The sequence below is a fragment of the Argopecten irradians genome, chromosome 2 (assembly GCF_041381155.1).
Source record: "Argopecten irradians isolate NY chromosome 2, Ai_NY, whole genome shotgun sequence".
NCBI lineage: Eukaryota > Metazoa > Mollusca > Bivalvia > Pectinida > Pectinidae > Argopecten > Argopecten irradians.
Genome location: NC_091135.1, coordinates 33,464,054 through 33,478,883, shown reverse-complemented (window position 1 = coordinate 33,478,883; position 14,830 = coordinate 33,464,054). Strand labels below are relative to the sequence as shown.

Genomic DNA, 14,830 nt, shown 5'->3' with positions numbered 1-14,830 from the left:
ATAGTCGATGAATATATTCCGGAATAAGTTTCAATCATAAAGAGTCCGTTGTTGATTTCCATTTGTAAACTTCAGGGTTAATATCGAAGTTCGTTCCTCGTTGATGTGTGTAGTAAATTTAAGTGTAATGTTGATACTCACTGCACTTTCTGACATTTCCAATTTAAACGCTCCTAATTATTAAAGTAAAATGCTGAAGTCAAACTTGCCGGTAGATCTCACGTTTTTAACCGGTGATACATGTATCCGTCACAGTTTAACAAAAATAAAAAACAAATCCATTTTCATCCACGTTCTTTCAACGAAAACAAAATCTAGAAATAAAATCCATGAGAAAAACTCGTCTAATCCGCCTTTGTCCTATTGAGTTCGTGTATCAACCATAGAACATGTTTGAACTCTCACCTTTTATGTTTACGGTTCCGTGGCCCATTGACTTTTGTTATTAGCAGATTTGGCCATAATCCGTCAACGTAATACAATAAATATATTGTACCTATTAAACTAACAGGGGCGAGTCGACATGTGTCAACGTACAGATTAGTCGGCTTTGAAAGTTACCCACTATGAACCAATATATAACATATATCGACAAGGTCGCGCTAGGCAAAGACACTTTCCTTGTGTGGAAAAGCAAATCATTTTCTGAGATAAATAATCTGATGTATACAAGTATGGGTTGAATAAAACTTAGGCCGACATACCAGCCCTCGGGCATCAATTTATTACTAACGTTATCGCATATGTATATGTACACTGGCACATGAATCACAGGCTTTTGACTCTACTATATATCTATTAATATACAACGGTGTCACATATATGCAAAAGCCTGTGCATGAATCACATGAATGAAGCAACAACTTGACACCTTATTGTATCTAAAAACTAAGTAATAACCCCTAAACATTTGCACTCTCCTAATTCTAAAACTAGACCAGGCTATTTTTTAGCTCGCCTATTCGAAGAATAGGGGGAGCTAATGTCACCCCGGCGTCGGCGTCGGCGTCAGCGTTGGCGTCCCATTTCACGTTAAAGTTTTTGAGCAAGTTTCTGTTTCGTCAATTGTTTAAGCTTAAGTCATCATAAATGTTTATGATTTTATTTTCCTAATGTGTATGGATGCTGAACGTGATAATACAACCAATTTGGGGCCCTTTAGGGTTTTTTTGAGTCTGTTAATTTGTCATATTTCCATGTTAAAGTTTTTGAGCAAGTTTCTATTTTGTCAATTGTTTAAGCATAAGTCATCATAAATGTTTATGATTTTATTTTCCTAATGTGTATGGATGCTGAACGTGATAATACAACCAATTTGGGGCCCTTTAGGGGGTTTTTGAGTCTGTTAATTTGTCATATTTCCATGTTAAAGTTTTTGAGCAAGTTTCTATTTTGTCAATTGTTTAAGCATAAGTCATCATAAATGTTTATGATTTTATTTTCCTAATGTGAATGGATGCTGAACGTGATAATACAACCAATTTGGGGCCCTTTAGGTTTTTTTTGAGTCTGTTAATTTGTCATATTTCCATGTTTAAATAGTAAATACTTGAACATCAACTTCTTCTGAATAGGCGAGCTTTGCTGTTCTCCAACAGCTCTTGTTAATTATTGCATTATGTTTCAAAGCCCAAAATGCGTTACATTAAGTTCTTATAACCTAGAATTAGTTAATAACAATAAAACAATGGTTAGTTATTTTCCAAGCACATAACTTCGTAATAAACACTAGCACACCAATAGTCACCAACACTTCGGATGCAAATATATATTTCAATCATTAGCTATTTTATTATTGTGTATTCTGAATTTCTTTTTTAGAAATCTATGAATCTTACCGATATACATACAATGCACATGTACGATTTTCGTCTGGAACTATGGTATATTATTAATACAAGCTACTTTCGTCTTGTTATGAAATGACTGCTGAGAAATTTTTTGATCATGAATTTATTGCAGCAAAACATTCCTGAAAGTTAGCCAATGTGATGTTCATACTTGTATATGTGTTTCTCAAAGCTTGCTGAGAAAGAATGTTCATTTCATGCTGCCGATCATGTGACTTAGAAAAATCATCGGGGCCCTCTCCACATCCACCTTCACCGGAAGTCACGTGACCCGGATGTACCATCCATTCGCATGTCATCACTGATGCTTTGTCGGGCTGTTTATCATACGAACACGTATTTGCTACATAGACCTGGTCTAAATGTGACGTCACTTTGTCGACCGCCATATTGGAACCCATTGTTCTCAGTCCTATGAAACATTGGCACGTCCTGAAACAGTAAAAGTGTCAATAATTATATTGATTTGATGTTTTTCAAAAGTCAAAAGACATGAAAACCTACCGGTATAGTCCAGTAGTCGACACTTTTGCATAGCGGATGGGTCCATACAAGTATTAAAATAATAGCAGATCTATCTTTTCTTTAGTTCGTTTACCAATCTCCAAGGGTTCGCTGCAGCCCCCACATTCAAATCAGGGAGTCGCAATGAAATCTGTGAGATACTGTTCCTTTACACCAACAGGCTGAAATGGTGCCTAACTATTCAGAAACAAATTGGCCGAGGTAGCCCTGCAACGGTCATATGTAATTAAAATGAAATGTATTAAAGGCCCATTACCTTTCCGGAGCAAAATATAAAGGTTTCTTAAAAAACATTAATAACATCAGAAAATGCATACCGATGACCTAAAATAAGGTTACGACACCAAACATATGCAAGATTTCCTGCGTAATATATGAAAACAGTGGAGAGTCAATTCGCTGTTTTGCCGTCTGGCGCAGTGATAGTCAACTACCGCGCGGTATTTAGGACGACGGCGGGAAACATAATACGACCCGCGTTATGAAAATAAACATTTTATTTATTTTAATCAAATCGTTCAGAAGGTGGTGATAAATGTAGTATTAACGGTAAGTTAATAATTTTTGCGACTCTACAAAATTATCGATCTTGTTTTACATTCCCATTTTAAAAATTAAAAGCCATTTCGTAAAGGTAGTGGGCCTTTAAGGATAAATTCAAAACTTGATGTAAAGGGGCCGAAAATGACTAATTCTATGGTTTATTATCAAAACATTTCGAGAAGTCAGTGTGTGGCCCCTCGTCACCTTCGCCTACCAAGGATACAACTTTTATACCTCGATGATCTAGTCTCGACTCCTAGTAAGGAGTGTAATGAATTATCTTGCCTTGACATGTGAAGATGCCCCTCGTACAAATCTAGATTTGAGATAGACTATGTATAATAATCTTAAGACGTTAGCAAGAGTTTAACATGATATATTAAGTTTGACATACCACAAAGTATGTGAAGCAAATACATGGGAGGCACTTTCAGATTGCTGTACAATTTCTTTCATGAACTCCGCCTGTTGGGGCGTGGTCCAGACTTCAGAGGCCACGCCCCTTTCTCTGGGTAGGCGTGTCACTTTTACTCCATTCTCTCTCAACACTGCAGCGAATGTTTCAACCACACCTGAAAACAAATAACAATGATTTTCTAGACATTAAGCTGCATTCACTACAGAAAGAAAACTATTTGCAAATGTTTTTCTCACGGTTGTTGGACACTTTTATATGCCGAAAAATCTTAAAACCTAAAAATACATTGTGGAAAAGAAAATCACCAAGTAACTGGAACTTTGTCATTAATGTCGGTCTATGCAATAGCTAGTCCGCTAAACCTGCCTATATTATTAGGTTTTTTTTTAATTTTTTTTTTTTTTTTTTTTTTTTGCCTAATATATAGTCAGCTCGCGGTACCTCTTAAAAATGTGAAATCGTAGGCCAGATTTGGCCTACGCTACGTCAGCGGTATATTTCTAATATATCGTCCATGCAATGCCGGGAAAACATACACATACCTATATATTGGGATCTTATGTACTCCACTGCCCCCATGTTACATCCCATTTATGAAATTAAACAACTCTGCACAATGAAATACTTCCGAGACCCTTCTATTTCACAGATTTGTAATGGCCGCCGTATACACATTTAGTAGAGCAAACGGCAGCCAATCAACTTCGCTTCCGGTTTTATTTTTAAAAAACCACGTGTAGTTGAAAGATAAACAAAATGCTAGCCAGTTAGAGTTTTTATAGTGAAATTATAGTCGACATACACGACATGTTGTCAAATATTCAAATTGAACACGACTATTGCTGGTACCGCATCACTTTCGCGATATTCACGTTGCATATACATGTAGCATATACACAGTTGAATTTTAAAACTTAAAAAAAGCCTAATAATATAGGCAGGTTTAGCGGATAGCAATAGCTTGACAGGCGTAGCAACAGGGTTATCGATATCAGCAGCGAGGAGAATGTTTCTATTTTTCTGATTGGTTAATATTAAGAAGGGCGTGGTTTAGCGATCGGTCAATTGTGACTATGCGCGGGTATCCACTTACCAGGGATCACATGGATATGCTGGTGTCCGTCTGCGTGGAAGGGCCCATCTCCCATCAGTACCCGGAACTTATCTACCTGGGCCTGGACCTCCCGCCGAATCTGCGAGATTCATAGGTATCAAGAATTACATCTACCACAAATACGAGTCTATATTTATCCTTGGGCCATAGTCTACATTTAGGCAGTTTAGGAGTGACTGTGTAGATCAAAACTAATAAAATCCATGTATAAATGTTACATGGTGTATAATTTTGTTTGTTTGTTTGATTTATTAACGTCCTATTAACAGCTATGGTCATGTAAGGACGGCCTCCCATGTATGCGGTGTATTGCGTGTATGTTGTGCGAGGTGAGTGTACTGGGAGACTGCAGTATGTTCGTGTTGTGTCTTCTTGTATAGTGGAACTGTTGCCCTTTTTATAGTGCTATATCACTGAAGCATGCCACCGAAGACACCAAGCAACACACCCCGCCCGGTCACATTATACTGACAACAGGCGAACCAGTCGTCCCACTCCCTGTGTGCTGAACGCTAAGCAGGAGCAGAAATTACCACTTTTATAGACTTTGGTGTATAATCACAGGATATTGGCAATATGGATATCAATATGTATAACTCTGATTTTTCTCTATTCTCATTGGTTAATATGGTCACGTGAGGTTCGATATATAGCATATTAACTCGGTGTTTCCATTTTTATAAACATCGAGTCATTACACTTTCTGTGACGGCATTACCTAAATGTTGAGTTCTTCAGGGTGACGTCCTGTAGCCATCGTTTTTCCTATAATTAACATATAAATCGGATAATTCTGTTGACATTTGTCAAAAAAACTACATATCTAATAAATTAAGGGCCATTGATGCGGTCCATATGGTGTTATAACGCCTTGGTAGAATCTTAAAATAATGACCTCGATACAGGGGTATCCGTATATAGCCGTCCTGGCGATTTTTGGTAATTGGTGGTGGCGATTTGCATAAATGTTTACCGGTGAAGCCGATGATATTACAGCGAATTGCTCATACTTACATAATGTCTGCAAGTTTCAAAGGTTTCCATCCTTCTCCTGTTACACCATGTTAAGTATATTTTTACCGGTTTTATTATCGATACTCATAAAGGCTAAAACCAAGGACGCATAAATCCTTGCTAAAACTCATGAACATTTTAATGGTGTATACAATGTATATGGACACTAGGTGGTATAAGTTAACATTTATACATACTGCTACTTATACCTGTAAAATCAAGCCCGCTAATAAAGTACCTCTGAAATGTCGATCTTCCCTTCTTGGACTGCATCCCGGAAACCAAACTTGCCGAGGAAGCATCCGTTCCTCACCAGGGTCCGGTAGCCATGTCCTACAGTGTGGCCCTCCGTTAGGTTCACGTGTAGACCTAAATATAAAACGAAGGGTTCTGATGATAATGATGATCTCAATTAATCACTAAAAGTGTATATTATAAATAGCATATTCATTGACATATCAAGCACATGGAAGGTCAAGGTAATTCATTTGAAAAAAGTTGGTAGCCCTCCCTAATGGCATGCTAAATGATTTACCTCCGGGGCCTGTAATAATCCCTTCTGAGTTTGAGGCGGAGTGAGTGTTTTAGTGAGAAAAAATAATAAATTTCCCTTTTTGATCGTATGGTCATACAAGTTGGTTTCTTCGGGTGAATTGAAAAAAAATCACATTCAATAAATTAATTGCAATATTTATTTGAATAGTCAACATATGATAAAATCGTACAAGTACATGTACTTGTCGTATATAGGTTATCTATCACATCGTAAGTTATATGTGTACACGTAGATATATATATTGTAAGTTCCTCAACAGGGTTAAAGATTACCTGTAGATATGTTGTGCTGTTTGGCCAGTTTAGCGGCATTTTCAGCATTAACACCATTAACTAGAAGTGAAACACTACTAATGTAACCATTGCGGTAACACTTCACGATTCCTGCATCTCTCTCGTCGCTGTAACCAAAATCGTCAGCGTTTACAACCAACAAGTTCTTCTTCATCATCGTGGCCAATTAGAGTTATCCCCCGTGTCCCAGCTACTCAATGATGCAGTCAATCTCTCATCACATCCCAGAGAAATTTCCGTCAATCTTCGTGTTTGATTTCCGAAGATTACCGGAAAATTCTGCGCTCTCCGATGTTCCGATTGCTCCTCAACTAACCTCTCCAGAGTTGTCTTTCTTTGTGTTCACTTGTCTATCAAATGTCTATTTTAGTACGGCTCGAATAATCTCTGAAAAATCTTAATTTTTGAAGAGAACTTATTAATTTTTTTTAGAAATACCAAATTGATCTGAATTATTTTGCCAATCATTGAATGTGTGATACAAAATACAGATGTCAACACCTCGTCATTAATAGTCTTTTGCAACCGTTTCCATAGAGATGGTAAATATTGACGTTTCAAATTCGGGTTTTTTTTTTTTGCCTCTATCCCTAGAGAAAGTAAACCAACAAACTTATTTTTAGTCTTTTAAATATGTAAAATTTTGAGCAATATTCCTTTAACGAACAGAAATTACATCTATGGTTATATATGATTTTATTTGGTCTTAACACATTTCTGATAACATAGGGATCTGACGTTAAATAAACTTTCTTTGGAGTTATAAGTCATGCAAGCAATATTTTAGCTTTGAAAGTAATTCCTGATTCTTATTCAGTTTCAAGTATTGACATACAATGAAACCAATCAAATAAATTCAAGCAGAATTATCTACAATTTGTAATACAAGCACGTGGTGAGCTTTAATTGTGATAAAATATTTTTCAACAACTAAATTATTAACTCATTAATTGACTTAATTTATTTTTCTTAAACATAATTACCATTCATTTAACATGTCACACTCATAACACCCGTTTTATATAAATCATACATCTGGGCCAGTTGTTCAAAGGTTGATTAGCTTAATCACATGATTAATGGAATTTACATTTCCCATTTTTAGCAAAATTTGTGATAATAACTTCACTAAATCCATCAAGTAATTTAAAAAAAAAAGACCACTTAAAGGGACAATTCAGTGAGGCTAATTCAGAACCGTGAATCAAAATATAGCATAAATTTATTGTTCTGCATTCCTTATGAAACATGTAAAAAATATTGACAAATTCCATGACATTGATACCGGTACAATATGTACGCTGTACCGTACCCGAGCCAATGTCAATTAAGTTAAACAAATGCAATACATAACCACTAAGGAGTTGATGAAATGATTTTTTACACGAGAGCATGCACCTAATAAGGTAAACACACTACTGTAAGAGTGATTCGAGTTGTGCTAGACAAAGTTGCTTTATTCCACAGGCGAGGGCCAGGGTTCGGTTCCATTTCACTACGTACAGTGGGCTTTTCTAGCATTTCACAGTAAAACCAACTATTAAATCTGACTTCCATAAGAACTGGTTTGTTTCCGATATTTGATCAAATTTTAATGTACTACTAAATTGTCCCTTTTAAGAATCTTATAAATAAAATCATAATACCAGAAATTATTTTTTCTTAATTTGAAAATTGTCGATAAACCGTGATTACAACTGGGCGCTGCATCCTGCTATAGGTTTCATCGGTCACCTTTTGATTACCTAAAACGATAAAAAGTGATGACTTGAGACGATCAATCAGCAATGTCCACTACAACACCTGGCCAGTTGCACCCCTCCCCACAGGGGGTTTACCACCAGCATGCGCTCGGTTAGGCCTTACCTGTATATCTAGTTATTATCCAGATACAGTAAACAGATGTGTCCACCACAACACCTGGCCAGTTGCACCCCTCCCCACAGGGGGTTCACCTCCAAGCATTCGGCGATAGCCTTAACTACTATCCATGTACAATTTACATGTGTGTGTCCCCAGAATACCTGACCAGTTGCACCCCTCCCCACAGGGGTCCTCTCCATCATGCGACAATAGCCTTAACTGTATATACCCTAACTATTTAGTTAATATCCAGGTACAGTAATCAGCTAGGTGTGTCCACCAGAACATCTGGCCTGTGACGCGTACCTCCTCGCAACCCTACGGGGGTCGTTCCCCAGCATCCCCGTAGAGCATGTTAAATTATCCCATAGAGCATGTCGAAATAGCCTTACCATGTTCCACCAGATAACGTAAATCCCAGAAAGCTGCTGGTTATAGAAGATCGTTCAGTCTACCGCCAGAGAGGTCAAAGGTACATGTAGGTTATGTAAATTTTGTAATGTGGCAGTGAAATTGGAAGTGAGTATCCTTTCCATCTAAAGTGCAAAAGATATAACTTATTTTCCTGATTCAAGCCCAAGGACGTAGATGCTCAAGCCATATCATAAGTTATAGCATTATATACAATGTTTTTAACTGGAAATATTCTGTTAAATACCCAAATCATTGTGAAATGTAAGAGATTGGGAGAGATATTTCTTATTAAATTCTGGACATGGTCACATTTGAAAGTATATACATTTGTACGTGTATTCAATGTTTCTGGTGTATTCATAGCATCATGTTTCTGATAGCAGCTTGTAATTATCAATCGGATTCAAAGCAGATATTCAACTACACTCTGATACTCCAGTACGAACGTAGAGTGTCGGAGTATAATCGAAGGTCTAGTTTTAATCAAAGTGTATTGTCATAAATGTAAGTGCTATGAATTTAAAAACCGACATTTTTAATTAACAATAAAGTTTAAAGCTACATGTGCCATAAATGTGCGAAAATTTTGACATCCAATTATTTATTTTATTACAGTGGAACTTGTAAAATTAAAACCGATGCATTATAAGTATTGTAATTCTCAAATTGTTGGTAACTTTTGGTGGCTTAAAACTTATAAAAAGATCTTCTTGATTCAAGCACGGTATGAATATTAATTACTTTAAAACTTTAAAATTAGATCTAGTATCCCTTCCTTTTTTTCAAATGTTCACATATTTTGTTTGGAGCGGGCATTGTAAATAATTGATTACCCATGTACAGTCAAAGCAGTTTACTGCTACCTGTCTATAAAGACCTCCCAATGGACAAGGGGCAAACTTTATTTGTAAATGGAAATTGGTCTCTACAGAAAAGTGGCCGGTTTGTACAGGTGGAATTGTGTTATAAATGGCCATTTTACACCCTAAGGAAATTGTAAAGCAAGTAGTCTTTATACAGAGGTGATCACTAATTATAATAAAAGGCAATTTTCTCTATATTATAACTGGATATCAAACATAATGCACTTTCTTATATAGGCCTACAACATATAGAACATTTACGGTAATGTGCTCGACCGAGATGTTCCGAACGGCTATTCCAGGTGGCGCGCCTTGTGCTTTCTGTTTATATCGTTTTCTACTGTAGGCAAAAGTAGTTTGTGGACATATTCTATCCAGTCATGTGGCAAAGTGAGTATATCTTATTACATTACAGGTGTCGATTTTCTCTAATATATGTGTGTATGGAAATGCTCGTTTATGAAGTGTGCATCGTGTGTCATATTGTGACACTCCAGTCAAAAGAATAATATTGGCGCTTTCACCAGTTCACATCAAGTCACCGGGTTATGTGTCACACACGTATCGAACACCTACGCACATTTGACTTACATCTGTCTTACTAGTTACTTGTAATTGATGTACATTGTGCATGTGCCAAAAGAAAAAAAATAGGGTGTTGTCGGCTATGTTTTGGATTCCTGTCATATATGATTGATATGACAAAATATACATGTACCTAGACTACTGCAGTATATAGCCTATATAACGTTACTGTACTCTTTTACAATGTAAGTTATTGACCAAATCGTGTACGGCCAGATCAAGGTTAAGATGAACTATCTAGATAGTTCAAACTTAAGGAAATAGGATGTTTTATCGCAAGATATATTTACTTGCATATGTAACTTTGCTATTCATTTAGAATTATGGCGATCCCGTACCCATGCAAACCCGTACCCAAACCAACTCGTACCCAAAATTGGCTAACTTGTACCCAAGGTTGGCGAAGTCGTACCCAAGCATGGCGAAGTCGTACCCAGTAAAAAGAAAGGCAGAAGTTAATTTTCATCATATACATGCTATGTCTATTCCTTTTGAATTCTTTATATTATAATAATATTATATTAATCCCATCATTACCTTAAACGTCCCATCTATATACTAGGCCTTAGATGTTGCCAAAAGTGATAGTTGGTCGTCCGTGGGAATGAGAGGCATTCCTTACACTGCACCACCAATATGTTGTAGTTCCACGCGTCCTCTACAATAAAATAAATAAATAGACAAACAAACAAATAAATTCATCGAAGTTATAAAACATCAAAATTAACTTACCCTATTGGCTCGTCTTTGCAAGAATTGCAAATGAACGCAAAATCGGCCTCGCCTCTGTTCACTGCTCGAAACAGATCTCTGGATATTCCTGAAGTAACATATATATTTCAATAAAGTAAAATCACTTTTTAGAATACATATTGAAAAACAGTTGTCACAAACCCTTTAAAACACATGTACACGTATGATGCGATATTAATAAATTTCATTATGAAATAATGATAAACCACCACTTTTATTTATTAAAAAATATTATTCATTTCATGTATAATAGTAACATATATATTTTAATAAAGTAAAATCATTGTAAAATATTTTCTCTGTGCATTTATTACGAAAAAGAGATATAAAATGAATTTGAAATTATCACAAATTATTCATTTTCGATTGTGTGGCGAGGCAAATAACAACGACACGCGCCACTTTTATCACCTACCGACACGCGCCGTTTATCACCTATCGACACGCGCCGTTTATCACCTACCGAACGCGACACGCGCCGCTTAGAAGAAACAACATTCCCCAGTAAAAGAAATTTTAGACTTACTGCTTTGATACATATCGGGAATAATTTCAAACATTTTCCCATTAACAACATTTTATTCCATAATTAATACATTATATTCACTCAAGGAATCACGTGGTGAAATAGGTGCAATATGTTCTTTTCTTAATACTTTTATAATTCAATTCTTTTATCACACTCGGATACACATTGTGTATAACAACAGGTCATACATATATAATAAATAACCATTTATAACAACAGGTCATACATATATAATAAATAACCATTTCAATTCAATTCTTCTATTTCCTTAAGTTTGCAACTAATTGGAATTGTAAGGCATGACACACATTACCAAACCATAGAAAAAACACAATGTTTAACGTGGTTTATCCAGTTAAAAAAATTACCAGTGTTGCTATTACTTAAAACTTTTAGGGTCTTCTTAAATTTATTATCATACTTCAGCTTTACACCAAGATAACAAAATCGTTTACTAATTCAACTTCATAGTCATAATATCTTCACGGTTCTTTTTCAAGTATACGTCCACCATTTCTAAATACGACTATTTTCCATTTTATCAGTATTACCAGACAATTTCCACTTAGTTGAGTAACTAAAAAGACTATCTAAGAGGCGCTTAAGCCCTTCAACAGTTGTTCTCAATTACAATAGAATTGGTGTGAGGCAATTAACATCGACACGCGCCGCTAGTAAGCAGTACACAATTAATATATAAGTTAGTGCGTACATATAGTTTTAATAGTTAATAGCATGAATAATTTATTTTACTATTAATTAAGTACTTAATGAATATCACTTACCTGTGTCGCATGTTCTGTGTTGTAACAAATCGCACTGGTCGCACTGAAAGGCTTCCTGTCGGGGACGAACTGCTTCTTTGCACACAACACATGCCATGATGATGAATGTGATAACGAGTGTGTGACAATTTAATTTATATTAAAAATGAAATGGTAAATTGGTTCTGCTTTTCCCATTGGATAAATCCAGTTAAAACAATGAAGACAAAAGAGTCTTTTATTAGAAGTCGGTGTGTTTATGTGGTGATTTTAGGTAGGTAGTTATGTGTGGTGATTGTTTGCATTACACACACACAATTAGCGGTAAACTTGATTTAAGTGCGGTGTGTTTGTTTGCATTACAGGAAATGGTATACTACCCTAAAAACATGGACGGCAATGCTGCTTTAAATAGATACTTAGGATTCCTTTGATGATTCTTGACAATTGTTATCAACACACGTTTTGATGTTGGTTGTTGACGCAAAATACAACAGAAAACACAAATGTATGATGCGATATTAATCAATTTTATTATGAAATAATAATAAAACACAACTTTTAATTATTAAAAATTTTTATTTATTACATGTATAATAAATGAAAATGATAGGTACGGGTTAGCCAATCATGGGTACGAGCTCGCCAAATATTTTGGGTACGACTTCGCCAATTTTGGGTACGGGTTGGAATGGGTACGGGTTAACCATACCCCTTCATTTATTTAATTTTTGTTTTTATATTATTTGTTCTTTTGCTGGAGTTTACAAATTGTAATTGTTTAATTGTTAAACTATCCAAATTTGAACATATATCTGAGAGAATTTTGCGAATAGGACTACAATTGCTGTTGTAAAAAGAATCAACCATATTGTCCATATAAGCTAAAGAAAGCTTAAGTCCTCCATTCTGATTTGCGAGAGGATGCAAGTACCATTTGCAAAAATTAATGAAATATAGTGATCATATTTGAATCAATTAAATGCCATCTATCGGGATCTCCTCTCTTTCTTTCCTAAATTAGCCTGACCCATTCACTGCCTAAATATCTTAAATACTATAATATGATAACAACCCCCTCCCCTTCTGACCTCCTGTGTCCTTACCCCTCATGTTTTTCTATTACTCAAGCTGCAACTTTTTTTGTAACCCCGTTCTCTCTTTTGCTCATCAATTACCTCTCATTTTCTACTAAATACATAAAGTAATCTCAATCCGTATGCATCTCCTTTCCTTTATTTTCCATTCTCTATATCCCTGTCCCATAAAGTCTTATACATTAATGACCTTTTGTTTTTACTTCATTTAACTAATAGTTTTGATACCCTTTCATAATCCTACTTTCATCAAGCTTGATTGCTATTTTGCATCAGCATGCATCTATATATATATAATGATCATTGATAAAGATTATTACAATTATGTTGAAAAGGGATGATAGAAAATATTTTAAAGCTATAGTATCAAATGCATGGTGCAAACCAAAACTTCTGATCGCCCAGCTGTCTGTCTGTCCTCAACATCTACTTGCCTTCTGATACTTCTCTATCATTCTTTTCCTAACTTCCCATTCCTTCAGACCTTGTTCTATCTTTTACCTCAAATATTCCCTACCATTCTGACTACAATACCCCTTATTTTTTTCTCTTTTTGCCTCAATATTCCTTCTAACCAGCTGCTTCTATTGCCACAAATGTCCCTTTTTCTTCTGACTCTCTTTTTCTTTTGGAGAAAGTTTACCAAGTTTGTTTCCAATACCCCTTTTCCTACTGACCCTTTCTATCTTTTTAAACACGACCATGTCTTCTGACCAATTTCCTCTCTTTATGTCCCAACATCACTAATTTATTTTTCTCTTTGAACCTCATACCTTGTCCTTATACTACCAACACCTCTCCTCTTCCTAGGGGAATACGTTGGCGAAGTGAACAAGATGTCCCCCGATATACATGCATGATTTTAAAATACAACTTTAGCTGTCCTTGGGGTTGCGAGTTGAAAATCCATGTGGGGCAGTTGTCTGGTACTGACTGTAAGTCAGTGGTTTTTCTCTGGGTACTCTGGCTTTACCTTGGCTGTTTAGAGGACTTTTGAACAAATGCAACAAACTTCGGACGATATTCTCCGGCTCCCCCTCCTCCACCCCACCATATCAACTCAACACCTCCTTTTCCCTCCTGACTTTTCTTTTTCCCTAGCTGTTTTCCCTTTTGTCACTTCTTCATTGATTACATTAAGTGGTTTGTATGTAGTAATAAAGCTCTTTTATAACTGTGCTAATGTTTCATAATGAAATCCTTTTAACTTTGAGCAGCAAACATGTCAGAAATTTTGATTAATATGTAAAAGCTAGTCCAAATATATATATAGAGACTGTACCTCGAGCTCTCCTGCTTAAAGTTCAATCTTTACAAAGGTAGACAGGAGTTTTGTAAACACAGCTGATACTTAAGGATTGTTTCAGTAGTCCTGATGTGTAGGATGTATATATACGGGTTACAGCCGTGTGTGTGTATGATCACCAGCTCAATGTTAAATCATCAGAACTATGTGACGTGTGACATCTTCAGCCTGCAACAGATGGTCCGGCAGTATTTACAAACACTTAACTCATCATTGTAGAAAAAACACAGATATAAATATTTATCATTTGATGTGACAAACCACCTATATACGACTTGCACAGAGCTTGAGTATGATTTATTATAGTCAGTCAAAATCACAACCCAATCTCTGCTGTTAGAAT

At 35.9% G+C, this 14,830-nt stretch overlaps 2 protein-coding genes across 2 annotated transcripts in view; one reads left to right on the top strand and one right to left on the bottom strand.

Moving 5' to 3' along the window:
* Nucleotides 1-1,333: 1,333 nt before the first annotated feature.
* LOC138315226 (carbohydrate deacetylase-like) lies at nt 1,334-6,990 on the bottom strand. The gene is made up of 5 exons (XM_069256086.1): nt 6,293-6,990; nt 5,703-5,833; nt 4,430-4,529; nt 3,313-3,490; nt 1,334-2,282 (listed from the first exon to the last, which is right to left on the bottom strand). The coding sequence occupies exons 1-5, from the start codon at nt 6,468-6,470 to the stop codon at nt 1,946-1,948; spliced, it is 924 nt and encodes a 307-aa protein (XP_069112187.1). The 5' UTR covers nt 6,471-6,990; the 3' UTR covers nt 1,334-1,945.
* A 2,754-nt stretch (nt 6,991-9,744) lies between these two features.
* LOC138315224 (piezo-type mechanosensitive ion channel component 2-like) overlaps nt 9,745-14,830 on the top strand; it is an 85,311-nt gene continuing 80,225 nt past the window's right edge. Inside the window, 1 exon segment of the mRNA XM_069256083.1 lies at nt 9,745-9,843. The gene's annotated coding sequence lies outside the window, so the exon portion shown is untranslated.

Coding starts and splice junctions, on each gene's coding strand:
- LOC138315226 (XM_069256086.1), bottom strand. CDS start 6,470: ATGATGAAGAAGAACTTGTTGGTTGTAAACGCTGACGATTTTGGTTAC. Junction 4,530..5,702: donor GGAAGATCGACATTTCAGAG/GTACTTTATTAG, acceptor TGAATCTCGCAG/ATTCGGCGGGAGGTCCAGGC. Junction 3,491..4,429: donor GCATATCCATGTGATCCCTG/GTAAGTGGATAC, acceptor ATTTGTTTTCAG/GTGTGGTTGAAACATTCGCT.